Here is a 24,969-nt window from a genome sequence, read left to right on the forward strand (position 1 = left end):
GGATTGTGCGGGCTTTTCCTCGTACACAAATACGTTGCGTGTTCGCCGTGTAAAATGACTGCTAATTGGCAGAAATGCAAAGGGATTCGCGTCTTTTTGACCGGCAACGCGCTACGAATTCACGGCCAACTTACGCATGTGGCGGTGCAAATGCACCCTGTTGGCGCGATTTACGCCCAGCTGCGCCATTCAGGAGTCTAGGAAGGCGGAGGCCATGTCCCTCCCAGATATAGAGCCAGAAAATGACTCCAAGATGGAGAGAAAACATGAAGGACCTTCCTGAGGAGTCCTAGAGAGCAGCCATGACGGACGGCTCCCTCCATGTCCCTCCCGCCCCCGGAGCGCCCTCTCCCCTCCTCCCCGGCCCGCCTCTGACACGTCCTCCCCGGTGTTCCTCTATGGCCCCTGCCGTGCTGCTGCTTCTCCTGCCGGGCCTGCTGCTGGCCGCGGGTCAGGGGCAGCCGGAGCCCGGGAATGGCGCCTCACCCCCATCCCTGGTCGTAGCCCTGCTGGCTCGTAACGCCGCACATGCGCTGCCCTACAGCCTGGGGGCGCTAGAGAGGCTGCACTACCCTAAGGAGAGGACCTCCATCTGGTGAGAGGCTGGGGCGCTTGCGGTTGCTAAGGGCTCTTGAGGTTGCTAAGGGCTCTTGCGGTTGCTATGGGCTCTTGTGGTTGCTAAGGGCTCTCCATGCGGCCGTATCGCACAGCGTATTCGCGCCGATTCCCAGCCTTAGGCCGTTGTCACATGTCCGAGAAATGCACGTAAGATTTGTATGTTGTGAGACAAACAAATATTGCGCAAATATGAGCCCCATTCTTTGTAATACACAAAAATATTTTTTCCCCGTATCGCGGTGCAGGACAATATCGCGGCATGTCACATCTTTGGTCGTTCCATCGGAACGCATCGCATCGTTGTTTTCAATGGGGCCGGCAAAGCATTGCATGGCGTGCGAGGTTTCAGATCCTTTTAGCCGCGGCGGACGATCGCTACCTTCATGAAGTAGTCCGCGCCGGTTTTAACACAAAAACGCCTCCCATCTGTGTGGACATCGCATGTTGGCGAGTGCGATGTTGGACTGAGTTTCGCGACCCGATATCGCACTCGCCCGTGTGAACTTAGCCTTACGGCAGTTTTTTACGCATGTATATAAGACATGAAATCCCATTGATTTCATGCGTAAATACGCCGCACATATCTTCTATGTTCACTGTATCGTTACGCACGGCCGCTGATTTCGGCGGGTTATTTTGCTGCATACTACGCATAGATACGCAATCGAAAATTGTGTGCAAAGTACACAGCGGTGAATAAACCGTTGAAAAGCAATGGTCGCTGTTCACTGCGTATTACGCTCCGTACTTCCGTTGGTGTGAGAGAGCGCTGCGTTACGGATCAGTTCGCCCTTCCTCTGTGTTCTGATGTAATTTGAGGCGCTGGTCCTTAGATTTACCCCAAATCATCAACAAATTTTTACCCAAATTTTACCGTAAGGACTGCGATCGGGCCGGTCACTTCGCTCTTCGCTAGTTATGAGTTGCGGTTCTGTATTGGCAATTGCATCGGCGGAAATTCGTCACATATAATCGCGTGTGTTATGAGAAAACACGTTTTTTATTAGTAGAACCGTTCCGTTCTTGCGGATATCTTGCAGCCTGTTTTAAAAGACAGCGAAATATAGGATTGCTGCTTGGGGGCGGGGCCAGCTTTAGGGCGACTTGCGACTTTGGCTACGACAAACATTGTATGGCCAAAAAATGAATGCGGTCGCATTACGCCGCACGTTGCAGCTTCCGTGGGTTTCTTACGATTGTTGGGTTGCAGTTGCAGCAACTTGTGAGTCGCAACACAGCTGCATTCGCTTTTATTAGGATGCGATGCAGCCGCACGACGTGTCGTGGCCAAAGTTGCAGTTTGACCCCAGTTAGCGGCCACCTTGGTCATGTGACTTGAGTATTACAATGTTGCGTTGCGACATTGCAGGTAATGACGATTATTAGCGCGGTCGTGTTGCAACCTGCGAACTATTACAACTGCGATGTGACAGTCAGAAAAAATAAATCCTATTGGCTCCCTGGTCACAGGTCGCACGCGACTATGTCAACCAACCTGTTGCGGCAAAGGACATGCAGCGCAGAATTCAATTCCGCGGCATGTCGATCCTTTTTTTTTTTTTTTCCGCTGCGGCCGCACTCCTCTCTATGGGCAGAGAAAACTGCAGCGTAATGACGGCGGCCGAACCCCTCCAAAACCTGCGGCGAAATGCAGCGGGTTTTGAAGCTGCAGCTCTCCCGCAGAAATCTTGCGTTTTTTCGTGTGTGTGGCCACGCCGCGGGATTTCTGTCCCGTGTGAAATCTGATGTCGATTTTTCTGCCTCGATGAGCTGCGAATTTCTGCCACACTACGCAGATGTCAGCCTGCGGATCCGCACGGGGATTTAGCCCCTTTCAACTGACAACGGAATTCCTGACACGGAAACAATGTGGAATTCGCATCAGGGAATGGCGCATTGCTTCTTTTTCTTTCCACGCACGGATTTGAAATCCTCATGCGGAGTAGATCCCTGCCGTACAGATTGCGGCGCGGCTTTCCATTGAAATGAATGGGACACGGAATTTGACACAAAACAGGCGCAGAATCCACGTCAGATTCCTTGGCAAACGTTCGCAGTCTCGTTCACACGGACGCAATTTGGGAGTCAGTGAAAGTTAATGGATTTTCATTGATCAAGTCACATTAGCGTATAGATATGCGCGAGAAAAAGATGGCCGCATGCGCTCTATCTTCATGTACCACACAGCATCAGCCCTATAGTTTTCTATAGGCAGTGATCCATACGTAACCCCGCTATGAAACAGAGTGGGGAGTTAAAAAAAAAAGAAAGTTGCACTCTGCATGAACGCGTGCGTGAGATACGCGGTCATGTGCAGCGCACGCGCAGCCATAAACAGCGGCAGCTGACTATGCCAGCATCGCACAGACTAGTATGCTGGGACCCCCACAGTGTTTTACGCATACGGTCGTGTGAATGAGCCCTAACTGCTAAAGAATGCAACTCTAAGCAAATCCCGAGCTAGTAAGGCCGGATGCACGCAATACACAGAAGATACAACCCACTGATTGCCATGGGTTCGTTCATATGTGCAGATTTGGCATGCATTATTTTCCTGTGCGTTTGCTAATCTTAAACTAATTGGCCAGTAAAAATTTCTGTTGCGCATGCAAAGACACAACATCCGATAGGCAAAAACATGGCGCAAATGCGCATACGTCCGTGTGAATTCGGCCTAAAGCGCAGGAAGGTTGCAGAAAATTTTGTGGTGGCTTGTCTTGTCTAAATAAAATGCCTTCTTCTGTCTCTGCACAGGTGTGCGACCGACCACAATGAGGACGCGACGCTGGAAGTGCTGCGGCGGTGGCTGGAGTCGGTGCGCCCCTTGTACCACTCTGTGGTTTGGAGAGTGCAGGAAGCCCCCAGGTGATACCGGCGCGCCCGAGCTTGTTATATACTCCACCGGTGGAGACATAAAGTACAGGGGGGTCTGTGGGATTCTGCAGATTTCTAGTACACAGAACACAACTTCCCTCCGAGTCCTTAGGTTGCCAGTGAAGTAGTTTCTCACAGTCCTTTTACACGGGCCGATCGGGGCCGAACGTTCTTCCAAACACTCGACAATCGGGCAGTGTTAGAGGACCAACGATCGGCTGATCATTCTGTTACAGCGAGCATTAAACTGCTCGCCAATCGGCTGTGCAGTATATCTCCTCGTGTGAACATAGATGGACAGCGAGGGTTGCCACCTTTGTCACCAAAATACAGGCCAATCTAAAAAAAGGAGCATGGCTTACCATGACGTTTAATTTTACCTCCACTATTCCAGTGGCCCCTATAGTAATAGCACCTCCGCTCATTGGTATCAGTGGTAATAGCACCACCTTTTAGTGGCACCGATACTAACATGCACTCTCTCAGTAGCCGCAGTGGTAACATGCACTCTCTCAGTAGCCGCAGTGGTAACATGCACTCTCTCAGTAGCCCCAGTAGTAATAGCACACCTCTCAGTGGCCCCAGTGGTAATACTGCACCCCTCTCAGTGCCCCCAGTGGTAATGTGCCCTCTCTCAGTAGCCCCAATTGTAGTAGCACCCCTCTCAGTGGCCCTAGTGGTAATACTGCGCCCCTTCTCAGTCGCTACAGTGGTATTAGTAGCCGCAATAGTAATATTGCTCCCTGTTAGTGGCTCCAATAGTTATAGTGCACCCCTGGTAGCAGCTTCAATACTAAAAGTGTGCCCCCTTAGTGGCCCCTATGGTAATAGCATGCTCTTCTAACCCCTGAGCAACAACTATGCCAGCAAGTAGTTTGCTCAATGAAGCAGGTCTGCTCTGGCTGCTGTGCGCAGAGATCCTGCCTCCTCCCCGGCGTTTGAGTTCCTGTACATACAGTACACAGCACAGACGCTGGGGGGAGGAAGCAGGGTCTCCCCTCACCCCCACCCCCATTCTCCCATATGTATAGAGGGCGCTAGCTGTCTAGGCTGCTTATCAACTGAGGATGTGGGCCTCGGTTGACAACGCCCGATCTCCACACTCATTGAGCACTTCTGATTCCATCTGTTAAGGCATAACCACCACGCACTTCGGGACGATTCTTATTTGCCTCTTTGGCATGTGTACTTTATAATCCTACCTGTTACTAGTATAATTTCTCTTTTGTTCCCAGCACTGTATGGCGGTATTATTTGGCCAGTGCATGTAGGAATAGATTGTGATAAGATGCAGGTTCACTTTTTCTGACTGCTTCCACTCCTTGGTCCACAGATGGTATCCTGAAGAGACTGGTCCTAAAGAGTGGCCCAAGGAGCGTTATGAACACGTGATGAGGCTCAGACAGGAGGCGTTGGACTATGCAAGAGAGAATAAAGCGGACTATATATTGGTGAGAGATTCACTGCCATACGCAGCGAAACGCCGGCTCACACCGCGGTAAAATGCTGCGATATACACGCTGCGTTTTACGCATATGCTCGTGTAAGCCGGTCCTCACTCAGCAGCTGAAGAAGGGAAAGCTTATTGTTCATCATTGGTGGACATGGAAGACCTGGGGTGGTGGTTATTTGTTGTGAATTAGGGGTAATTTCAGGATAAGGGATAAATGTTTGATCACGGGGGGCCTTACCTATCACTAGACAGGGGGCCCCAAGCCCCCCGTTCTGGAGGAGTTTGAATGGAGCAGTGGTCATACATGCACATTGCCACTCCATTTGAAGTCTGTGCAACTGATGGAGATGGCAGAGTGCAGCACTCAGCTATCCCTGTCAGGGTGGTTTCAATAGGGGCGAAAAAAGTACGCAATTTTTGCTTGATGCGAGAGTCAGTAAAAAATCAGATTGATGAATCCAATGCTTTCTTTCCCATTAGTGATGTTTCCTTGCTTTGCGATGCGATTTTAACGTTAGAAAGTCCTATTGACATTTGCGATAAAAAAAAAAATCGCACGTGGCAGCGATGTGAGATTATTCCAAAAAAGAGCATCGCTGCCACTCAAAAATCGCGGGAACAGACGCGATTTTCTGCCACGATTTTCTTGCGGCAAAATCGCGATCACCCGTGTGAAACTAGCCTCATTCCTATACACATTTAATAGAGTGGAAGTGCATGTGTGACCTCTGCTCCAATCAGACTCGTCCAGAATGCAATCAGTGGGCCCCTCAGCTATTATCAGTTATCACAGTTAGCGTGGGTGATAACATTTTTTGGGGGGGGATTACGCCTTAACCCTTTCCAATCCAATTTGTATCCTGATTTTCCTAGGGGGCTTACTCTCTTTCTGCCGTTATACAATGGCGCCATCTGCTGGCTAAAGCCAGTACTGCATGAGGTGATACGTTGGATAGGCTTCGACAGCAGAGAGGCTGGCAATATACAGTAAGAGAACCCTGACGGACGTTTTCCAACATCGGAGCTGTACAGCCTTAAATTGCAATGTCTTCAGACGTCAGACAGTGGATTGGAAAGGGTTAAAGACTATGAATCGGGGGCTTTACTGTCGCCATATAGACTACGACGTAGAATCCTATTAAAAGTAAAGGGCGCAGATTTGACGCGGCATCTTCGTGGATTTGATGCGCAGTAAACTTTCTGCCGTGTGAACGGACCGTAAGAGGCTTCTGCATTTAGAAGCAAAATGAGCGATGTTAATATGTATTTATCATTTACAGACTTATCAAAGGGATTAACCCATTAACGTCCATTATAAGAATACATGACATCACTGAGGTTGCCATATATAGTTGTACGATGCACGCTGCTATCCAGTAGAGCCGTCTAACCCAGTTCTCTTACAGTATACAGATGCGGATAATGTGTTGACCAACAATCAGACGGTGCAGTTGCTCATGGCAAAGAATAAGACCTTGGTGGCGCCAATGTTGGATGCCCAGACCGGATTCTCTAACTTCTGGTGTGGGATAACTCCGCAGGTAGGTGACCAATGAAGCAAATGTTTTCTTAGAGTGCTTTTACATGGGACGATCTATCGGGTAATAGATGCCCCACAGGTACTTTTATACAGGAATGAGCATCGCTGATTGAATGGAGGCGGAGTGGGCTGGGAATCGTTCCATCCCTCTTCATTCGCAGTAAGCAGGCAGTCAGTGGTTCACAAGTGAATGACTGCCTGTTTACATGGAACGATACGTCGTTCAGTTTTCAGCATGCAGAAGCTAGACGTAGAACGAGAAGTGAATGACTTCTCGTTCGTTGTTCAGCCGGTGCATGCGTTTACACTGAATGGTAATTGTTCTGATTCTTGCAGGAATCCAAACAATAATCATTCCATGTAAAAGCACCTTTATCCTGACAGCCCTTTAATATGCCACTATTAGGCTATATTAAGATAGAGCTCCCGTGTTTCCCTGGAAATAAGACCGTTTTATATTAATGTTTGCTCCAAAAGTGGGTCTTATTTTCAGGGGGTGTCTTATACTCACCTAGCAGGTGCCATTCGGGTCCCTCCCACTAAGTTGCCATTCTCTGACAGGCTTCCGTGCAGTCCTCAATGCCCACGAAGCATCTCCTGCTTGTGACGGAGCTTAAATACCCCACCTCCAACAAGCAATTGCTCTGATTGATTCAGAAGTCCTGGCTCAGCCAATCACAGCCATTCAATGATGTCATTCAATGAATGGCTGTGATTGGTTCATCAAGCCCCAGCTCTGATTGGCGGCGCTACTGAACAAATCAGAGCTATCGCTTGCTGGAGGCGGGGTATTCAAGCTCTGTCTGCATTGAGGACTGCACAGAAGCCCGCTGGAGTGCCGCAGCCCGGCGGGAGGGACCGAACGGTGCCTGCTAGGTGAGTATTGCTTTTTTTTCATGTAGAGTAGCTAGGACTTACTATCAGGGTAGGTCATATTTTTTGGGAAACCGGTAATAACTGCTAACAAGCAGTTAACACTATAGCGGAACCAATTAGTTTATATAATACAGGTCGGGGAGATGATCAGCCGGCAGCAGAGTGCCTTGGCTAAATCAGCCATTTGCCATGAGTCTTGGAGGCCATTGACAGTTAGATTTAATGGATTTCTGAAATTGTCAGTAATTCCGCTTTCTTATTGTCAGGGCTTTTATCGACGGACACCTGACTATTACCCCACTAAGAACCGCCAGCGTGTCGGGTGCTTCCCTGTCCCCATGGTGCACTCCACCTTTCTACTGGACCTGCGCAAGGAAGAGAGCAACAAGCTGGCTTTTCACCCCCCTCACCCTAATTACACCTGGACCTTTGATGATATCATTGTTTTCGCGTACTCGTGTTTGGCGTCCAGTAAGTACAGGGAAACAGCTGATCTTTGTGTTGATTTGTCTTATTGTTTGCAATAGTGGAAGGTAACCATTTCTCGTTCCAGGAGCACAAGGTTACGTGTGCAATGACCATGTCTTCGGTTCCATCAATGTTCCACCACTACCTCACCACAGCCTGGAGGATGACCAGCTGAATTTTGTGCATCTTATGCTAGAATCAATGGGTGAGCATTGACCTGTCCTTAGCGGTGGTTGTTCTCCTTTAAACACAACTTTATAGTTTACATACACTGCATCATTTAGCTTGTAACGATCCTGAGTGTTATAGCACAGAGCTGCATTTACAATTTGCAGCCTCAGAGCTGAAATCTCCTAGCATTTCCTGCTTGTTCAGTGTCTGCACAGGGTTTGTTATGGCGGTTTTCATTTGAGGATGTGTGGCAACCTGGTGTAGGAGAAACTATCTGTGGAACTGCATTCTAGAAGCTTGGCTAAGATGTTTTGGGTATGTCTGACCAGCTTTTTGACTGTTTCCAGTGTAAAGCAACAGAGTTGATTTCTGGAAATATTATGGGTTATAACTAGAGATGAGCGAACTTACTCGTTTAGGGCGATTTCGCATCGAGCATCGCTTTTTTCGAGTAACTGACTACTCGGGCGAAAAGATTTGGTGGGCGCCGGAGGTGACCGGGGGGTTGCAGAGGGCAGTGGGGGGTGAGAGAGAGAGAGCTCCCCCCTGTTCCCCACTGCTACCCCCCGCTCTACCACGCCTCCCCCCCGGCACCCCCCCCCCCCCGAATCTTTTCGCCCGAGTAGTCAGTTACTCGAAAAAAGTGGTGCTCGATTGTGAAATCGCCCTAAACGAGTATGTTCGGTCATCTCTAATTATAACTAAATATCAGTACATGTAATTAATAGGTAGCGAAACAATGCAGAACATTCACTCAAGTAAACTAGACATCAATACAAATAAGGTTACCACCTTTGTGACCAAAAAATGCTGGCCAAGGTAAAGTGGGTGTGGTCTGGGGGGCGTGGCCTATCACAACATATGATCTCACGTTCGTTATTGGCCCTTTAAAACTGTGCCTCACTGAACTGCTGTGCCTACGCCTTCCTGCAGGTTCCCATAATGGCTGTCTACAAGAGTTAATGGAATTTGAAGGCTAAGACTGAGCAGCTCCACTGATGACAGTGATGCACGGTTTTCATGGACCTACATGGGTGCTACAGTCCCAACCTTCCGGCAGATTCTATTCACTCCTTTCTACAGGAGTTAAAAGGGTTTTCCAGGGTAATACTATTGATGACATATTCTCAGGATAGGTTGATTTGCTGGGGGTTCGCCATTCGGGTCTTTCCAGCCAATTGGACGCCTGCTGTTAGCGCTGCAAAACACAAGCGTTAAAGCAGCAGCTTCCACTCCATATATCTGCGTATTGCACTGTTGACAGTAGGCAGGGGGATCAGCTGATCGGCCAGGGTCCCGGCCAGCAGACCCAAACCCTTGTAGAAAGGAGTGAATAGAATCTGCAGGAAGACTGAGGAACAATTTGCGGAATCCACGCAGAAGATCCGCAAATCAAGCCGCCCATAGGGAAGCATGGGCATCCGCACATGAATTAAAGCATTCGGATTTGTTTTGCCAACTTTTTGGTCCGAATAACAAATTGCAGCATGCTCCATTTCAGTGCAGTTCCCAAACAGACTGCTTCCATTGAAGTAAGTGGAAGCCATCCGATCCGTGGCCAGTCTGCAATTGAATTGCAGATGGGCCGCGGAATCTGGATTCAAGCTGGACAAAGATTCCATTGTTGGAGTTGAAACGTTGCTGTGTTACCTGCCTTGTAAAGACAATAAAGGTGACCCCAGTGGGGGCTGTGAAGTTTTCACCAATTGATGCTGCCAAACATTTCTTTATTTGGACATTGGCTTATGGTCTAAGGACTATTTTGGTGAGTGCTCTAGGCTACCTCTCTTCCACAGTCTACGAGTTTGCACAACCTAAAGGCTCAGTTATAGCAAATGTGGACCAATATGCCGCAGGATACTATATGGAACTTGTATGCCTCCGTGCCCACCTGTATCACATCTTGTATCCAAGCTAAAAGGGATCAGTTTCATATCTGCGTCGGAACCTCTGACTTGAGGTTCTGTCGCAGATTCGGCTGAAAATGCAGCACTTTTTCTCCTGTCCAAAAGCCAGAAGACAGGCGGACCCTTTTATAGTCAATGGGGCCTGTCCTGCGCTTTCCGGTTCCATCCAGAAACTGAACCGTTCAGCCGTGGGGAGTTCCCTTTCCTGCTCCCTGAACGGAGCAGAAAAGTGGAATCCCTGCCGCAGATCTGAAACCCACCTAAATGATCCTTTTGCTCTGATATTGTAATCCCTTCTTATATCATCGTTACAATCACAGAGAAAGTTTCCTTGGATTCTGACAACTCCTTCTAGGGAAGGGATTTTTTTTTGACAATGAGTTGTCAGATTTGAAGGAACCTTTCTCTGAGTCATGTATGCATGCTTCTGTTATAGGACTGATGAAGAAGCCAAGTAGCCTTGAAAGCTAACTGGAACATCATCTTTTTGTTCGCCATTAAAGTGTATCCTACAAAGTTAATTTGTTCTCTTACTGCAAAATGTAACATTTTACACAGATTAACGACTGAGAAGAACCATCCAGTGTAAAAATCAGTAGTGTTTAGAGTTGGCAGGAAGATGAACACCATCAGCAGTGAATGCATTTGGAGAATTCCTAGAAAAGCGACTCCCTAATATTTTGTGATATGCATAGTTCTCGGATCATTAATGACCTTTTCTCTTTCACAGTGGAAGGCTTCCCATTCACTACCTCGCAATATGTGTCCCCGCCAGAAAAGCATCCAGACAAAATGGGATTTGATGAGGTTTGTGAACAGAAGTGTTATCAATCACACATCATATATTCTTAGATATCCTTATATACTGAAGATATGAAAGTCCAACACACGGCGCTGAGATGTAGAAATGTATAAGCCACAAAGCTGCAGATAAATGTCACAAGTAGGCCCAATGTCCACGAGTGGACTTGATTTGCAGAATCCACGTGCGGAAGATGCCCATAGGGAAGCACGGGCGTCCGCATCTGAATTAAAGCATGCGGATTTGTCTTGCAGACCTTTTGGTCCGGAAGACAAATCGCAGCATGCTCCATTTCAGTGCGGGCCCCTGAAGTCAATGGAAGCCGCCCGATCCGCAGCTGACAGTGCAGACGGCCGCGGATCCCACAGGTAAGTAGGTGTTTAAAAAAAAAACGAAACTATACTGCACATATCGTGCTGGCCGACACTTCCGCACACATCTACAGTACAGAAAAAAAGGACAACCTGGACAGGTGCGCAGGGTCCTGGACTGTCGGCACGGTCGGATTCCGCTGCGGGCTCCCGCGTGCAGAATCCAATCCGCCTGTTGACATGAGGCCGTAGTCCAGTATTATCTGTAGCAATGCCACTTGAATAAAGACTTTTCTGCATCGCAGTGTCATGAGCTGGACTTTCACATCTTCATTTGGAGCTTTTCAAGAGGCTGCCCATGCTGGTAGCCGGAGAGGAGAAGCATGCAGGTGAGCTGCTGCCTATTTCTGACTGGTATCCATGTATACTCTTAGTGCTCTCTAACACCAGCATATCTTATGGCGTATTGCGTCTGCGAGTTTTGCAATGTATAAGAAGTGGTCCAATCTTTACGTTATCTTTCATTGTGCCTCTCACACAGTGCGCAAAATGCATGCGCTAAAAAGATCACAGCATGCATTATCTTACCGCATATTACGCACTCATACACGCCAAGATAGTGTATGGGGATTGTCGGCATACTGCTGTGTGCTCCTGCGGGGGAGCTACGCCTGTGGTGCGCTGTATTAAAACGTTCGTGTGAGAGACCCCCTAGCTGGATGAGGACGGAGATGCTTGGTGAGTTTAGGATTTGTCTGCCTGCAGCCACCAGTAGGGAGCGCTTTTTGCTCCAAGTAGAAGGATGAAGGTGATCACCCAAGTCATCTGGCTGTCTATGGCCATTCCACTCTCTGTATAGGGTCTGTCCTGTAATACACCTATTTATGTTTCCTTTAGGTATTTCTCATAAATCTTCGCCGCCGCCCCGAACGTCGTGAGAGAATGCTCCGCTCCCTGTATGAGCAGGAAATATCTTGCCGCGTGTTGGATGCCGTGGATGGAAGGTAACCTCTTTATTATATTCTACTTGACTACATTTCAATAGTGTCATTTGGGGAGATAAGTATTCATTAGCAAAATTCCTATATAGCGCCCCCCTGACTGTAACGGGCACTCCAGTGATTTTTTTTTCTTAATTCATACATTATGTGGCAATCCCCCTGTTTATATAAGTGGCTTTTGTTACCTTGGTTAGTTATTTCTTTCTGTCTGAAACTCCTGGCCTGTGTGAGGGAGGCCTTACTGATGATGATCACATATCTCCTGTCACACCGGTATAATAGAGGAGATCACAGCTCATCCTCCTGACTGTATACTTATGGTCTGTAGCTTATATAGGTGATTATAGGTGAAGGTAATGATAATGAAACTGTTCCCCTAGCAGGCAGAATAGTATAGCCTCAGCTATTATTGTGCTGATACATCATGGGATAGATGAAAGTGGAAGTAAAAAAATCTCACTCTCAGATGGTGGCTGATGAGTGCCAGTCAGGAGGCTGAACTGCAGGATTGTGGCTGCAGAGGAGACCTCCAGAATGTGACAGGCAATCAGCCGAGGGGGACATGGATGCTAAAATGTGTTTTGGCTGAAGGAGACCTTTTAGAATATTAGCAGTTGCCAAGGAGTTCCTTGACAATATAAAAGCCGGCTGAGTAGATTTATACAAGTCACTGAACTCTGAGTTGGCTCCTAATATTCGGAATAATTTATCGTAGGGGTTACATTATTCCTTATGATTTGCTGCTGCAGAACCTCTTTTGACGAGTAAAAGATTCCTGTCCACTGTTAAATGACCCTCTGGTCCTGGAGAAAGATGGCCGCAATACTTCTTTAAAGACCTGATGCACACTGTGCATTAGTATAAGACACTACATGCTGTTCTGATGGGCCACCGCTGCTAATATGGGCAGTACTGGCGAATCAAAGCAGCAGGGAATGTCTTACTAATTCAGTATTCAGTATTCAGAGAAGCGTGCAGCCATCTTTGTCCAGGGTAGGATTATCGCTTTGATTGTTACTCATCACCCTCCTCCTTTTCATAACGGAAGTCTGTGGCGTGTATGATGATGCTCTGCGGCAGCCGAGGCGTGTATGATGATGCTCTGCGGCGGCCGAGGCGTGTATGATGATGCTCTGCGGCGGCCGGGGCGTGTATGATGATGCTCTGCGGCGGCCGGGGCGTGGATGATGATGCTCTGCGGCGGCCGGGGCGTGGATGATGATGCTCTGCGGCGGCCGGGGCGTGGATGATGATGCTCTGCAGCGGCCGGGGCGTGGATGATGATGCTCTTCGGCGGCCGGGGCGTGGATGATGATGCTCTGCGGCGGCCGCAGCGTGGACGATGATGCTCTGCGGAGGCCGCGGCGTGGACGATGATGCTCTGCGGAGGCCGCGGCGTGGACGATGATGCTCTGCGGAGGCCGCGGCGTGGACGATGATGCCCTGCGGAGGCCGCGGCGTGGACGATGATGCTCTGCGGAGGCCGCGGCGTGGACGATGATGCCCTGCGGAGGCCGCGGCGTGGACGATGATGCTCTGCGGAGGCCGCGGCGTGGACGATGATGCTCTGCGGAGGCCGCGGCGTGGACGATGATGCCCTGCGGAGGGCGCGGCGTGGATGATGATGCTCTGCGGAGGGCGCGGCGTGGATGATGATGCTCTGCGGAGGGCGCGGCGTGGATGATGATGCTCTGCGGAGGCCGCGGCGTGGATGATGATGCTCTGCGGAGGCCGCGGCGTGGATGATGATGCTCTGCGGAGGCCGCGGCGTGGATGATGATGCTCTGCGGAGGCCGCGGCGTGGACGATGATGCTCTGCGGGGGCCGCGGCGTGGATGATGATGCTGTGCGGAGGCCGCGGCGTGGATGATGATGCCCTGCGGAGGCCGCGGCGTGGATGATGATGATGCTCTGCGGAGGCCGCGGCGTGGATGACGATGCTCTGCGGAGGCCGCGGCATGGATGATGATGCTCTGCGGCGGCCGAGGTGTGGATGATGATGATGCTCTGCGGCGGCCAAGGCGTGGATGATGATGATGCTCTGCGGCGGCCGAGGGGTGGATGATGATGATGCTCTGCGGCGGCCGAGGTGTGGATGATGATGATGCTCTGCGGCGGCCAAGGCGTGGATGATGATGATGCTCTGCGGCGGCCGAGGGGTGGATGATGATGCTCTGCGGCACCCGTTGCTTAGATGATGATGCTCTGCGGCACCCGTTGCGTGGATGATGATGCTCTGCGGCACCCGTTGCGTGGATGATGATGCTCTGCGGCACCCGTTGCGTAGATGATGATGCTCTGCGGTACTCGTTGCGTGGATGATGATGCTCTGCGGCAGCCGAAGTGCTTATCATGTTTGCATAATACACACTGTAGCAGCTAAAGAAGTTCTTCAGAAGTAACCATTACATGTTAGTCAGTCAGCGGTAGACAAGGGTAAAAGAATTTCCTGCATCTGCAGGAAATGATGAGGGGCACCTCTAGAGAGCGCCGCTTATCTCTGTATAACTGTGATGCTCATACAAACATTATTTACAGATATGGTAAGTTTCATTGATGTATATTACATGAACGTTAGATGGTACATTTCCGTTGCCGTATATCACATGGATATTAGAAGTCACCCAGCCTCCTCAATTATATATGAAATCTCCCTCCAGTTTCCAAAGAGATTTGGCAGCTGCTGCACAACCTGTCTGCGCAGGGAAGAACAGCACTTCATGTCAATCCATCAAGTTCTGCAGCAGCTGGACTGTGTATTGTACAGTAGATAAGGGGTCCCAGGGGAAGCCGGAGTTGGACCAGAGAGGGGGAGGAGGAGGAGGGATGGCTGCTGTGAGACTTGTCAGTGGAGGAGAATGCAACCTGCTCCGCTCATCAGATCAGACAGCGGTACGGCCCGCCGTTCTGTAGATCTGGCGCATGCCAACGTCACAATGCACCAATCATGGAGATATCACCCTCATGCATACATATAACTGGCACGCAGATACTACGTTGGGATCAGTGAAGCATTTCTGTTTTGAGGAGCAGAGAAGTAAAAATGGAATTTCTTATTGATTTCAATGGGTTTTCGTTAAACAGAAATATTTCCGTATAATTGCGTTTCGTTTCCGTTTTTCGTACATGTAGCGCAGCTGGGGAAGATGTCCATCGATCTCTTACAGCGTTATGTGACTCGCAGCTTAATCAGCTGACTGATCTGAACCCAATACATGACTTTGGTGACGGCATCCATGTTTGTGTTCTTACTGCCGTCACCTCACCATATACAGCCGGTTCGCGCTCCTAGAATACATCGCTGGGATGGTTTATGCTTCTTACAGTGCCGCTGCCGTCTGTGTTTCTTTCTAGGGCTCTGAACAGCAGCGACATCAAGCTTTTGGGTGTGAACCTTCTGCCGGGATTTTATGATCCGTTCTCTGGTCGGACTCTCACAAAAGGCGAGGTGGGCTGTTTCCTCAGCCATTATAAAATCTGGAAAGAGGTAATGTCTCACCTGAGAAATGTGCACTAATACAGCATGTCTGCCATGAACTACAGGGGTTGGGTGGAGGCACTAAGGCCTCGTGTCCATGGGCGGGTCGGTGGGCGGAAGCCCCGCCACGGGATCCCACCCTGCCCATGGCGTGAGGACATTACTTACCAGTCCGAATGCGTGCGGGTCGTCCTTCGTCTCCTCCGTGCATGTTGGCGGGCCTGCCTGCTTGTAAGTGCAAGAAAACTACATATAATTGCCCCTAAGAGATAGACCGAAGGAATCAGCATTTCTGTCACTACCCTGTTTCCCTGAAAATAAGACATAGCATGATTTTCCAGAATTTTTGAGGATGCAAAAGGATTTTTCAGGCTTTTTGAGGATGCTTGAAATATAAGCCCTACTCCAAAATTAAGCCCTGCTAACAGTTATTTTAAAAAGTCAATTTAAATAGTGTCCAGGCAGCTATACATGTAAAAAAGTTAAACCTTTTTGAACAAAAATTAATATAAGACACTGTCTTATTTTCGGGTACTTAATGCTGCAGTCAGCATAAAGTACCTGGTATGTTCCCTTTTATTGATAGTAGTAGGGGGATGCATATATGTACTAAACTGCCTCCCAAAAGGTAAGTTAATTGAGGCTACTTCTACTTCAATTTAGCAGACACAACTGATGCCGCAGCTCCTTTTCCTGTAGACAAGGTTAATTTTGTAACTCATTAACCGTTTGGGAGCATATTTAAAGACATTAGGGGAAATTAAAGACATTAGGGGAAATTTACTAAGACTGACATTTCCAACGCCAGTCTTAGTATAATTTGTCCCCGGCACATGAAGCACATAATACATGTACGCCACTTTGTGTATTAGATGCATCTTCGTGCGCCTACACAGAGATGTACGCAAGGTTCAACCTGGTTTATGTCTGGCATCATTTACGCCAGTTTCTGGTGTAAATTATACATAAATTTGTCGGTCCAGGGCGGCCACGCCCCTCCCAACAAGCCCCACCCATTTTTAATTTTTTCTGCAAAAAAAGTTTGTGACTTTTTTACACCAGAAACTAGCGTAAAAGGCTTTTTATAAATCTGCCCTTTTGTGTCTTGAATGCTATTGCTGCTTGGAGAGCAGCCAGCCCTACAAAAGTTGATTACTGTGGCTCTGGCTTATGGAACCATTCCCTACAGGATCAATGTAATGTTACATGGAGGCCAATGAATGGCCATCTAAGTAGCACATGGGTGGCCTAGGTCCATCAGGGCAGGCTGAGTATCAGCGACTCTCCTTTCTGGCTCACAGAGGGAGGATCAAGAGTGAGAACCTTACTCCATGATGTCCATATGGAATGAGGTTGTCGTTGTGGGACGACCTCCTTAATATGGCACCTGAATGAGGAGTAGCCACATGTTATTCTACTTAGTTCTGATATAATAAGGATTTTCAGCTTAGTTTCTTAGGCAGCTAAATGGCTTTGACAAGTGACAACTACTTTTCTGTAGGGTAGTTGTCACATCCCATGTAGCCCAAGTAGCGCCTACAGCAGGGGGGGGGGGCACCGGATGAAGCACTTATTTGTTTTATCTTCTATAGTAAACTGTATCGCACCCAAATTTCAGATAGCGGATCGGCAGCTGGAGGTCACGTTGGTCTTTGAGGATGACGTACGCTTTGAATCCTATTTCAAGCGAAAGATGGTGCGTCTTTTGGAGGACATCCGCACTGCCAAGCTTGAATGGGACCTGATGTAAGGCGTCAGTAGAGTTTAGCTGAAGTACCTGCTACCTAATAATTGTAGGTAAGAACTGACTATTCTGCCCTTTTACAGATACATCGGAAGGAAACAGGTGACCACAGATCCCGAGAAGCCGGTGGAGAACGTAGGAAATCTAGTGGAAGCCAGTTACTCCTACTGGACCTTGTGTTACATGATCTCCTTGCAGGGGGCCCAGAAGCTCCTGAATGCTGAGCCGCTCTCCAAGATGCTCCCTGTAGATGAGTTCCTGCCCATTCTGTCAAACACACATCCAAAGTAGGTGCAACTAATGTTGTTTCCCATTTCCGATTGTATTTTCTGTGTCCATTCCCCCAAATATATTAATTTTTTTCTATGTCTCTTCTCTAATATCACAGTGAGGAATATAAAAGTCACTTTCCCATTCGGGACCTGAAGGTCTTCTCTGTGCATCCTCTTCTTGTTTTCCCCACTCATTACACCGGCGATCCCAGCTGGTTAAGTGATACAGAGACATCCACACTTTGGGATGATGACAACATACGGACAGACTGGAGTGGATCGCAGAAGACCCTCAAGGACTCTCGGGGGAATATACGTCATGGACTACACTCGACATCCCGAGATGAGCTGTGATCCTGAATGTGATCGGTCACCGCTTGAAGATTGGAGAACTGCAGAGCCACACATTTGACAGTGTTGCTCCCCTGCTGGCGGAGGTGTCGGCACCACGTTGTCCATGCGTTGTACAGTCCTGTAGATAGGAACAGATGCCATATATTAATTATTTTTTTCAATTACCAGGAAATAGATGGAACTGAATGTATTTTGTTCTCAACTATGCAAATCTGTCAGGTTTTCTTAAAGTGAGCAGACAACCACCTGCATATTAAGGGCCCTTTTACACGGAATGATAATTACTCAGATTCTCGCTGGATCGCGGGAATCCGAACAATAATCACGCAATGTAAATGCTGCAACTGAACGATGACAGATTTTATAATTGGTTCGCTCAGTTTTGCAGGCATAAAAATCAAACAATGATCTGCCTGTGTAAACAGGCAGTCCTTCATCTATGAACGACTGCCTGTTTACTGGAGGCAGGCGGCCGGAGTGAGCTCCAGAGATTCTTTTCAAAACAATTTACAATGGTGTAAAATAACAAAAGAAGTAATACTCACCACTCCCCTGCCAACACTTGCTTAGCTCCCTCTCATCTGAATTTTGCTTCTAAAGGCCCCTTTACACTCAAATGTAATCTTTCAAATGACTGAAAGATTAAAGCCCCATTGACACGCAACGATTATCGCTCAAAATTAGTTCAAACTATGTCTTATATAAGCGATAATCGTTGTGTGTAAATGCTAGCTTAAAATTCATTGTTCAGCCGAAGAGTAAATTACATAAGACCGTGTATTCTGAACGGGAGCAGCTGAGTATATTGTATTCAGCTGACAGCCCATGCGAGAGCAAAGGAGCTAATTGCAAAGCTCATACCACCTGCTGTGTTCTGCAAGCAGCTCCTGGAGGCTCATTTACATGCAAAAGAAGCTAATAAAGTGCTAATGGAATTTAGTGTCCATTAACACTTTATGCAAAGTGATCACTAGAACTTTAAATCATTTGAAAGATTGTCTTTGCATGTAAATGAGTCTTTCGCATCCATTTGCATGAAGTGTTAATGGCCATTAACACTTTACCATCTTCATTTACATGTAAAGGGCCTGCACTAGTTGTTTGCAGAGCCCAGCGTGTGTTTAAACACACACCCAGCTGTGCAAACACAGCACATTCCATTGTTCTCTCCTGACTAGTGTCAAGAGGAGAACAGCGTGCGGTCTATTGTAAGATAAATGTGTTTGCTTTATCTTTCAGTGGCTGAACGATTGATCCTAAGTTAACGTTAAAATCATTGTTTGAAACTAAAAAGTGCCCGATGCCCGTGTTTACATGTCAGGATTATTGCTCATTCTTGGCCATTTAAACGAATTTTGAGCAGTAATCATTGTGTGTAAAAGGGCCTTTACCCAGCCAAGCCAGTAACTTACTGTACACTGAGGGGCAAAAACCCGAAATGGTCTGTCTGTCTGTGTATGGTTATCTTTCCCTTTGGCTTATATTTCCAGTTAGTGTTACAAGCCTTGTTGGATGTTGACTTGCAAAATTGCTGCCTTCCAATAGGTGGCGTTGTAGAGGCATTGTTCCATTTTGCATATTTCCCAGAGGAGCATGCATGGTCTTATAGTCTTCCTCACACCTTCTAGGTGCTCTCCCTAAGGAGAAACCATATCCTTCCATTTTTCCTAAAAAGAGTGGACAGGGGAAGAAGTGTCCACAAGGCGGCTCCCCACCGCCTTCTTCCCGCCCAGCTCACCCAGGTCTCTCCTTGTCAATCAATCAAGTTTGAAAACGCAGTTTGAAATCGCAGTAAAACATTGCGATTTCGAATGCATACATTCATCATACATGTTCTTTATCCCCCGTTTTTGTGGGAATGGGTTGAATGGAGTCCTCAGCAGACATAGCTAGAGTTTACCTGTTTACAAGACACATTGTAGCATTACTGTAAATAGCACATGCCTTCTATACGGGGGTGGGAGGTTTTGTATACATGGCGTATTTATCACTTTTACCTTCTAGAACTTTCTAGCTGTGTTCAGGTCAGAACATCTAATATAGACGGTTTCTATAAATATGTTTGGGCAGTTTTAGCTTTTTCAAAGCCCTCTGTTTCTGGGGAAGCTGGATGACTCAAGCATGGACTATGGCAGCTCTCTGTGATTTGTCATCTAACGTTCCCAGGATCCTAAATCACAAATCAGATAGATATTGAATTCAATAGGAACTGTGCCTGCAGTACCAACGTAGGCCACTGCAATAATAGCAGATTAGAAGACAATCAGACAGGTACGCAGGGGTGACCAGCTGGGCACAGGGTCGGGTTCCCACATACGGAATCCAACCCGGCCGTGTGCATTTGGCCTTGCGTGGAAAGGCTGCTTTTTAAAACCTTAGCGTGACCTACTTTTGCCGCTGTATTAATGTTGTCTTTCTATTGGGCAAATACGTATCGGTATTTACCCAATAGTAAATATATATGGAGGCAAATACTGATGACCTACAGTTGTAATATCTTGTGTAACACGTAGTTATGGATCTATATTACTGACGTGTTACGGTACGCTCGTCTGAAACCTACCTTAAGGTTTGATGACCCTTTGCATTCACCTGATACGTTTTTGCTGTAACTCTAAAACAGACTACGCTTAATAGTGAACTGTAATATAAAAATGTGACGGATGTGATAACCATATTTATGACTGTTAATTAGAAGATGATGGCAGCGACAACCCGCTTCCTGTCAGTATGAATTCACAGGTTACATGTAACAGCTCAGGTTTTGTGACACTTCATTACAAATAAAGTTTACATACAGAAATTCATTTTTTTAAAGATACTCTGTTACCATCTTTTCTTGTTTGGGACACTGCTGAAGACCGCAGGTATAGCTATTGCCACTAGGAGGCGGACACTAAGTAGAAAACTGTTAGCTCCTCCTACTAGCTATACCCCTCCTGCAGACACCAAGCGAATCAATTTTAGCTTAGTGTTTGTTGAAGGCAGACCTGTTTTTAATCACCAGTCTTCCAGAAACACTGGGAGGCAGGGCTCTCCCCCTTACCCCACTAAAGACAGGGGTCAGAAGGGAGTTAATTGTTCTCTTGCCTGCCCTAACCTCAAAAGAAAAGTTGGCATCTCTAAGCGCTAACTTGGACATGACCCGCCAGCTATAGTGTCCTCCTTTCACCGGAGTACTCCCTGCCTTCTTAAAGTCTGGCAAGTATAGGGGCGTACACTGCTGAACTAATGGAACCAACTCCTTTCTCAAAAAAAGGTAAGTATTTACCTCATTATGCAAAGAGGTGAGTGCTCCCCTCTCCTTTCCCCTCTTCTTGGCCACTATATCCACCATCTTCTCACTAGGGGTGCAGTTGCTTCTTCATGGGCAGGTGCAGAACGATTTCCCTGCCTCAGGGGGTTCCTGGCGCAGTATCTAACTACATAGAGGGCCCTCATTTCAGGGCAAAAGTCCCTTCACCCCTGTCCTGCCTATTTTTTTTCCCACCTGCCAGCTCCTCACTTCATTAGGTGCACGTCCGGTGCTCCTTAGGTCGACTACTGGTGGGGAAGCTCTTCTCCCGCCCTCTGTAGCTAGCTAAAGGCTCTTTCCTTGACAATCCCAGTTTCCTATAGTGGCCGATCTGAGTCACGTGACTGCTGCTGGCTTGGCCTGCAGAACTTTGTATTGGGCACACAAAACAGCCAATCGTTTCTATTGTGCCTGCCACCAGCCTCTTCTTCCCCAAAGCCGGCTGTCCGCCAGCCAGGGCTACACATTGAGCCCCTGCCTTCAGGCCTAGTCAGACCACTCCCAGAGCGTGGTTGCGCTGGTATTGTATACCAGAGTATGTGAAGGGTTTCCTCTGCTCTTCCCCAATCCCTGCACAGTGCGCCTTTCTTCCCAGGATATCATTGGCTCTTGGGTTGCTACTCAACAAGGCCCACCCTAACATCCTTTCTACCCGTCATTCAGCATCAGTTTCTTAACGCGGGCTTGCTGAGACTTGTGATACCTTCCATATGGGATTCCAAGATTTCTCTTCTCATAAAAAGCTCCAAACCATCCAGCAAGGATCCTTGGGTTCATCGCTCCCCAGCTCAGCTCTGGAGCGGATAAGTTCTGCCTGGCAGCTAGCTCCTCTGCTCTATTGCCCCTCCTACAGTACCCATTTGCAGTAGGCATATACAGTGGTATTCTATTAAATACTTCCTGTGGCTGTTTTAGCGCCATGTCTGACTCCAAAGTGGAAGACTCCAGACGGGCCACATACCATGCGTGCTATCACTGCAATACTAAATTTACAGGCAGCCAGTTCGAATCGTTTTGTTCTAACCCCATTCTATTACAGCAGGCAGTTGTAGAACCGACTACTGGCACCCTTCCCACGCAGCCCCTACAAACCACCGAACCAGAATAAGCATGGTCCTTGTCACAGGTGGTCTTGGACCTCACCAGGGTGTCTACCACAACACAAAAAAGGCTGGACTGTTCGAACAGGCAACAGTTCCAAAATGTGTCTGCTGGAGATGACTCTTTCACACAGGACTCTTTCCATGGTGGACAACGGAAAAAAACTAGACCCTCCCACTCAAGGCAATCCTCTAGATCCCCTGCATTATCAACCCGTCCAACCCTACCTGAAACGCACTCAGCCCCCCTAGATGACTTCGTAAAAAAAGTGGTCGGCTTCACCAGCAGTAGATACTAGAGTGTCCCATTTGGTAAAACGCACTACCCTCCCTATGCTTGGCATTTGGTCAAGACGTCCCTGACAGGAAAATTGAGTCACTAGCTAAAACTTCCTTTCAGATAGTAGGATCGGCTCTCAGGCCGGTGTTGGCAGGGCCTCTACTACTGAATAGGCAAAAAAAAACTATGCCAAGGTGTTCTTTTCGGCTCTCCTCCGGAAGAATTAGCAGACATTGTATATCAGATAGCCCAGTCAGGGACGTTTATATAAGCTTCCCTGGATATGGTCAAACTCTTACATAGCGCACCAGTGGCTTCCGTAGCCACACACCGAACCCCGTGGCCAAAAGCCTGGGATGCAGATCCAAGAAGTCCTTAATAGGTCTTCCTTTTGTTGGCTCAAGACTTTTCAGAGCCAGACTAGATGAGATCATCTCGGCGGCCACTGGTGGTAAGAGTTCCCACCTATGACAAAAAAGACGTAGACGTGCAAAAGCTCAGCAAAAGAAAATACCCAATTTTCGTTCTTTTCGCCACTCCAGTCAATCGAACTTCAATAATAAAAAAAAATCTCACGGGAACAAAAGCAAAGGCCCCACATTCAAACCAACGCACTCCTGGCACATGAATGGCGGCCCCCACCAGCTCCGTCCAGGGGGGGCAACTCTTCATATTCAGGGAAACTTGGTTCGTGCATGTCTCAGACATCTGGGTTTAGGAGGTTGTGTCTTCGACCTATGCCATAGAATTTTCTGCCCCACTTCCAGATCGCCTTTTCAGCTCCAGAATTCCAAGGTTCCCTGCCAACGCTTTCATTCCAGTGATAGAGAGCCTGTCCTTTCAGAATATCATCGTTCCTCCTTTTCAACGCTGTGTAAGTTTCTGGGCCCTGAAGAGGTTGAATCAGTATGTCAAAGTACAACATTTCTGCATGGAGTCACTGAAATCTGTCATTGCATCCATGGAACCACAAGAGTTTCTGTCATCCATTGACATTAAGGATGCCTATCTTCATGTACTAATCTGCCCAGCCCATAAGCGATTTCTTCGTTTTGCTATCCAGCCAAACCACTATCAATTCATGGCCCTTCCATTCAAGTTGGCCACGGGCACTCTGAGTCTTCACAAAGGTTGTGGCATCAGTGAGGGCTATCCTTCACTCCAAGGGGATAGTGGCCCTACCCTATTTTGATGACATCATAGTAAAAGACCCAACCCTGTCAGCCAACTTGGAGAGTCTCCATCCTATCACTCTAACTATTACTATTGATAATGGGTATATTTCTCCAAAGCTACTGCACAGATCCACACAGCATATCTTTACAGAAAAGTATGCTTGGAAAAACAGGTTAATGCGCAAATATATTTTATGGCTAGCATATACCCCAGTGCTAATAGTTTAATTTTCTATTAGGAGATCACACATTTTCCCTTTGATCAACACGGGAACTCACTTTTTGTTTTAGTTGGAACATAGCGGAACTAGAGATGGGAGGGCAGAAGTCATTGTAAACCCAGTCTTGTCTCAGGGAGGTGTAGAATATGTCCAGCAAAATATAAAGCTGGCTCTCAGTGACTCGGGAGTGGAATGGGCGCGTACCAAAGCCCCGGTAAATTTCTTCTTTGGTAACATAATCAGGGTAAATGACCTTAAACAGGCGGCGAAGGCATCATTGTTGGAGAGCGTCAAGTCGACAGTTGATGCATCTGGTTGCTTTCCATGTTTCAGATGCATATAATGCGGTTGGGATCATGAAGGGGTTTAGAAGTTGTACCTTCGTTTCTAATAGGGGTGAGGCGGTAACCCATATAGGACGTAGACGTTGCACACTGCCCACGCCTTCCCGATATGACACTGGATATCATGTTCAGCATCTCCGTCATTGTGATTGTACTACGTAGACAAACTAGTCAACCTCTTGCAACCGCTGTTTGTTGACCGTGATTGAGGCATTTATGGGTTTGGCGTATCTAACTCTCATAATCTCTGTCTTCCCGCAGTTAGGCCGCCTGCAGACGGCCGGGTCGGATTCGGCTGCGAGAATTCTCGCAGCGGGACCCGACCCGAGCGCCTGCAGAGAGCAGTGCGGAACTCACCCGCTCCCGCAGCTCCGACTAAATTAATTTAGTCTACAATCTGATCATTCAGAATGTTTTAGAATTCGGCACTTCTTTTTGGTACCAAAAGTCTGAGCAGTCATAGCAAATTAGAAAATTCCTTTAATTAAAGGGGTGTTCGCATCTCGGTCAAACAAGGCTGAAATAAGAATCACTGCTGATTTAAGGTGGCCTGGCTGATAGAAACAGCCAAGCTTGGCTGAACTACGCTGTTTCCAAAACTTCCATGATGACAACGATAGTTATGGAAACAGCGCAGCGAGCTATGCTGTTTTTGCAGCTCCCAAGTCGCAGGATAGGATATCCT

At 47.8% G+C, this 24,969-nt stretch overlaps 1 protein-coding gene across 1 annotated transcript; it reads left to right on the top strand.

Annotated features, from left to right (window-relative positions):
- Window positions 1-377: 377 nt before the first annotated feature.
- On the top strand, window positions 378-20,690 carry CERCAM (cerebral endothelial cell adhesion molecule). Its single transcript, XM_066580489.1, has 12 exons — window positions 378-595; window positions 3,373-3,483; window positions 4,826-4,943; window positions 6,352-6,486; window positions 7,628-7,832; window positions 7,915-8,034; window positions 10,638-10,714; window positions 11,918-12,024; window positions 15,376-15,508; window positions 17,118-17,245; window positions 17,327-17,530; window positions 17,632-20,690. The coding sequence occupies exons 1-12, from the start codon at window positions 399-401 to the stop codon at window positions 17,867-17,869; spliced, it is 1,773 nt and encodes a 590-aa protein (XP_066436586.1). The 5' UTR covers window positions 378-398; the 3' UTR covers window positions 17,870-20,690.
- Window positions 20,691-24,969: the final 4,279 nt, after the last annotated feature.

Source organism: Eleutherodactylus coqui, chromosome 10, assembly GCF_035609145.1.
Source record: "Eleutherodactylus coqui strain aEleCoq1 chromosome 10, aEleCoq1.hap1, whole genome shotgun sequence".
NCBI lineage: Eukaryota > Metazoa > Chordata > Amphibia > Anura > Eleutherodactylidae > Eleutherodactylus > Eleutherodactylus coqui.

What these genes read in the sequence shown, in the direction of transcription:
- CERCAM (XM_066580489.1), top strand. Translation starts at nt 399, where the DNA reads ATGGCCCCTGCCGTGCTGCTGCTTCTCCTGCCGGGCCTGCTGCTGGCC. An exon ending in ATAAAGCGGACTATATATTG is followed by an intron (nt 4,944 to 6,351) that starts GTGAGAGATTCA and finishes GTTCTCTTACAG; the next exon opens with TATACAGATGCGGATAATGT. An exon ending in TCTTATGCTAGAATCAATGG is followed by an intron (nt 8,035 to 10,637) that starts GTGAGCATTGAC and finishes TCTCTTTCACAG; the next exon opens with TGGAAGGCTTCCCATTCACT.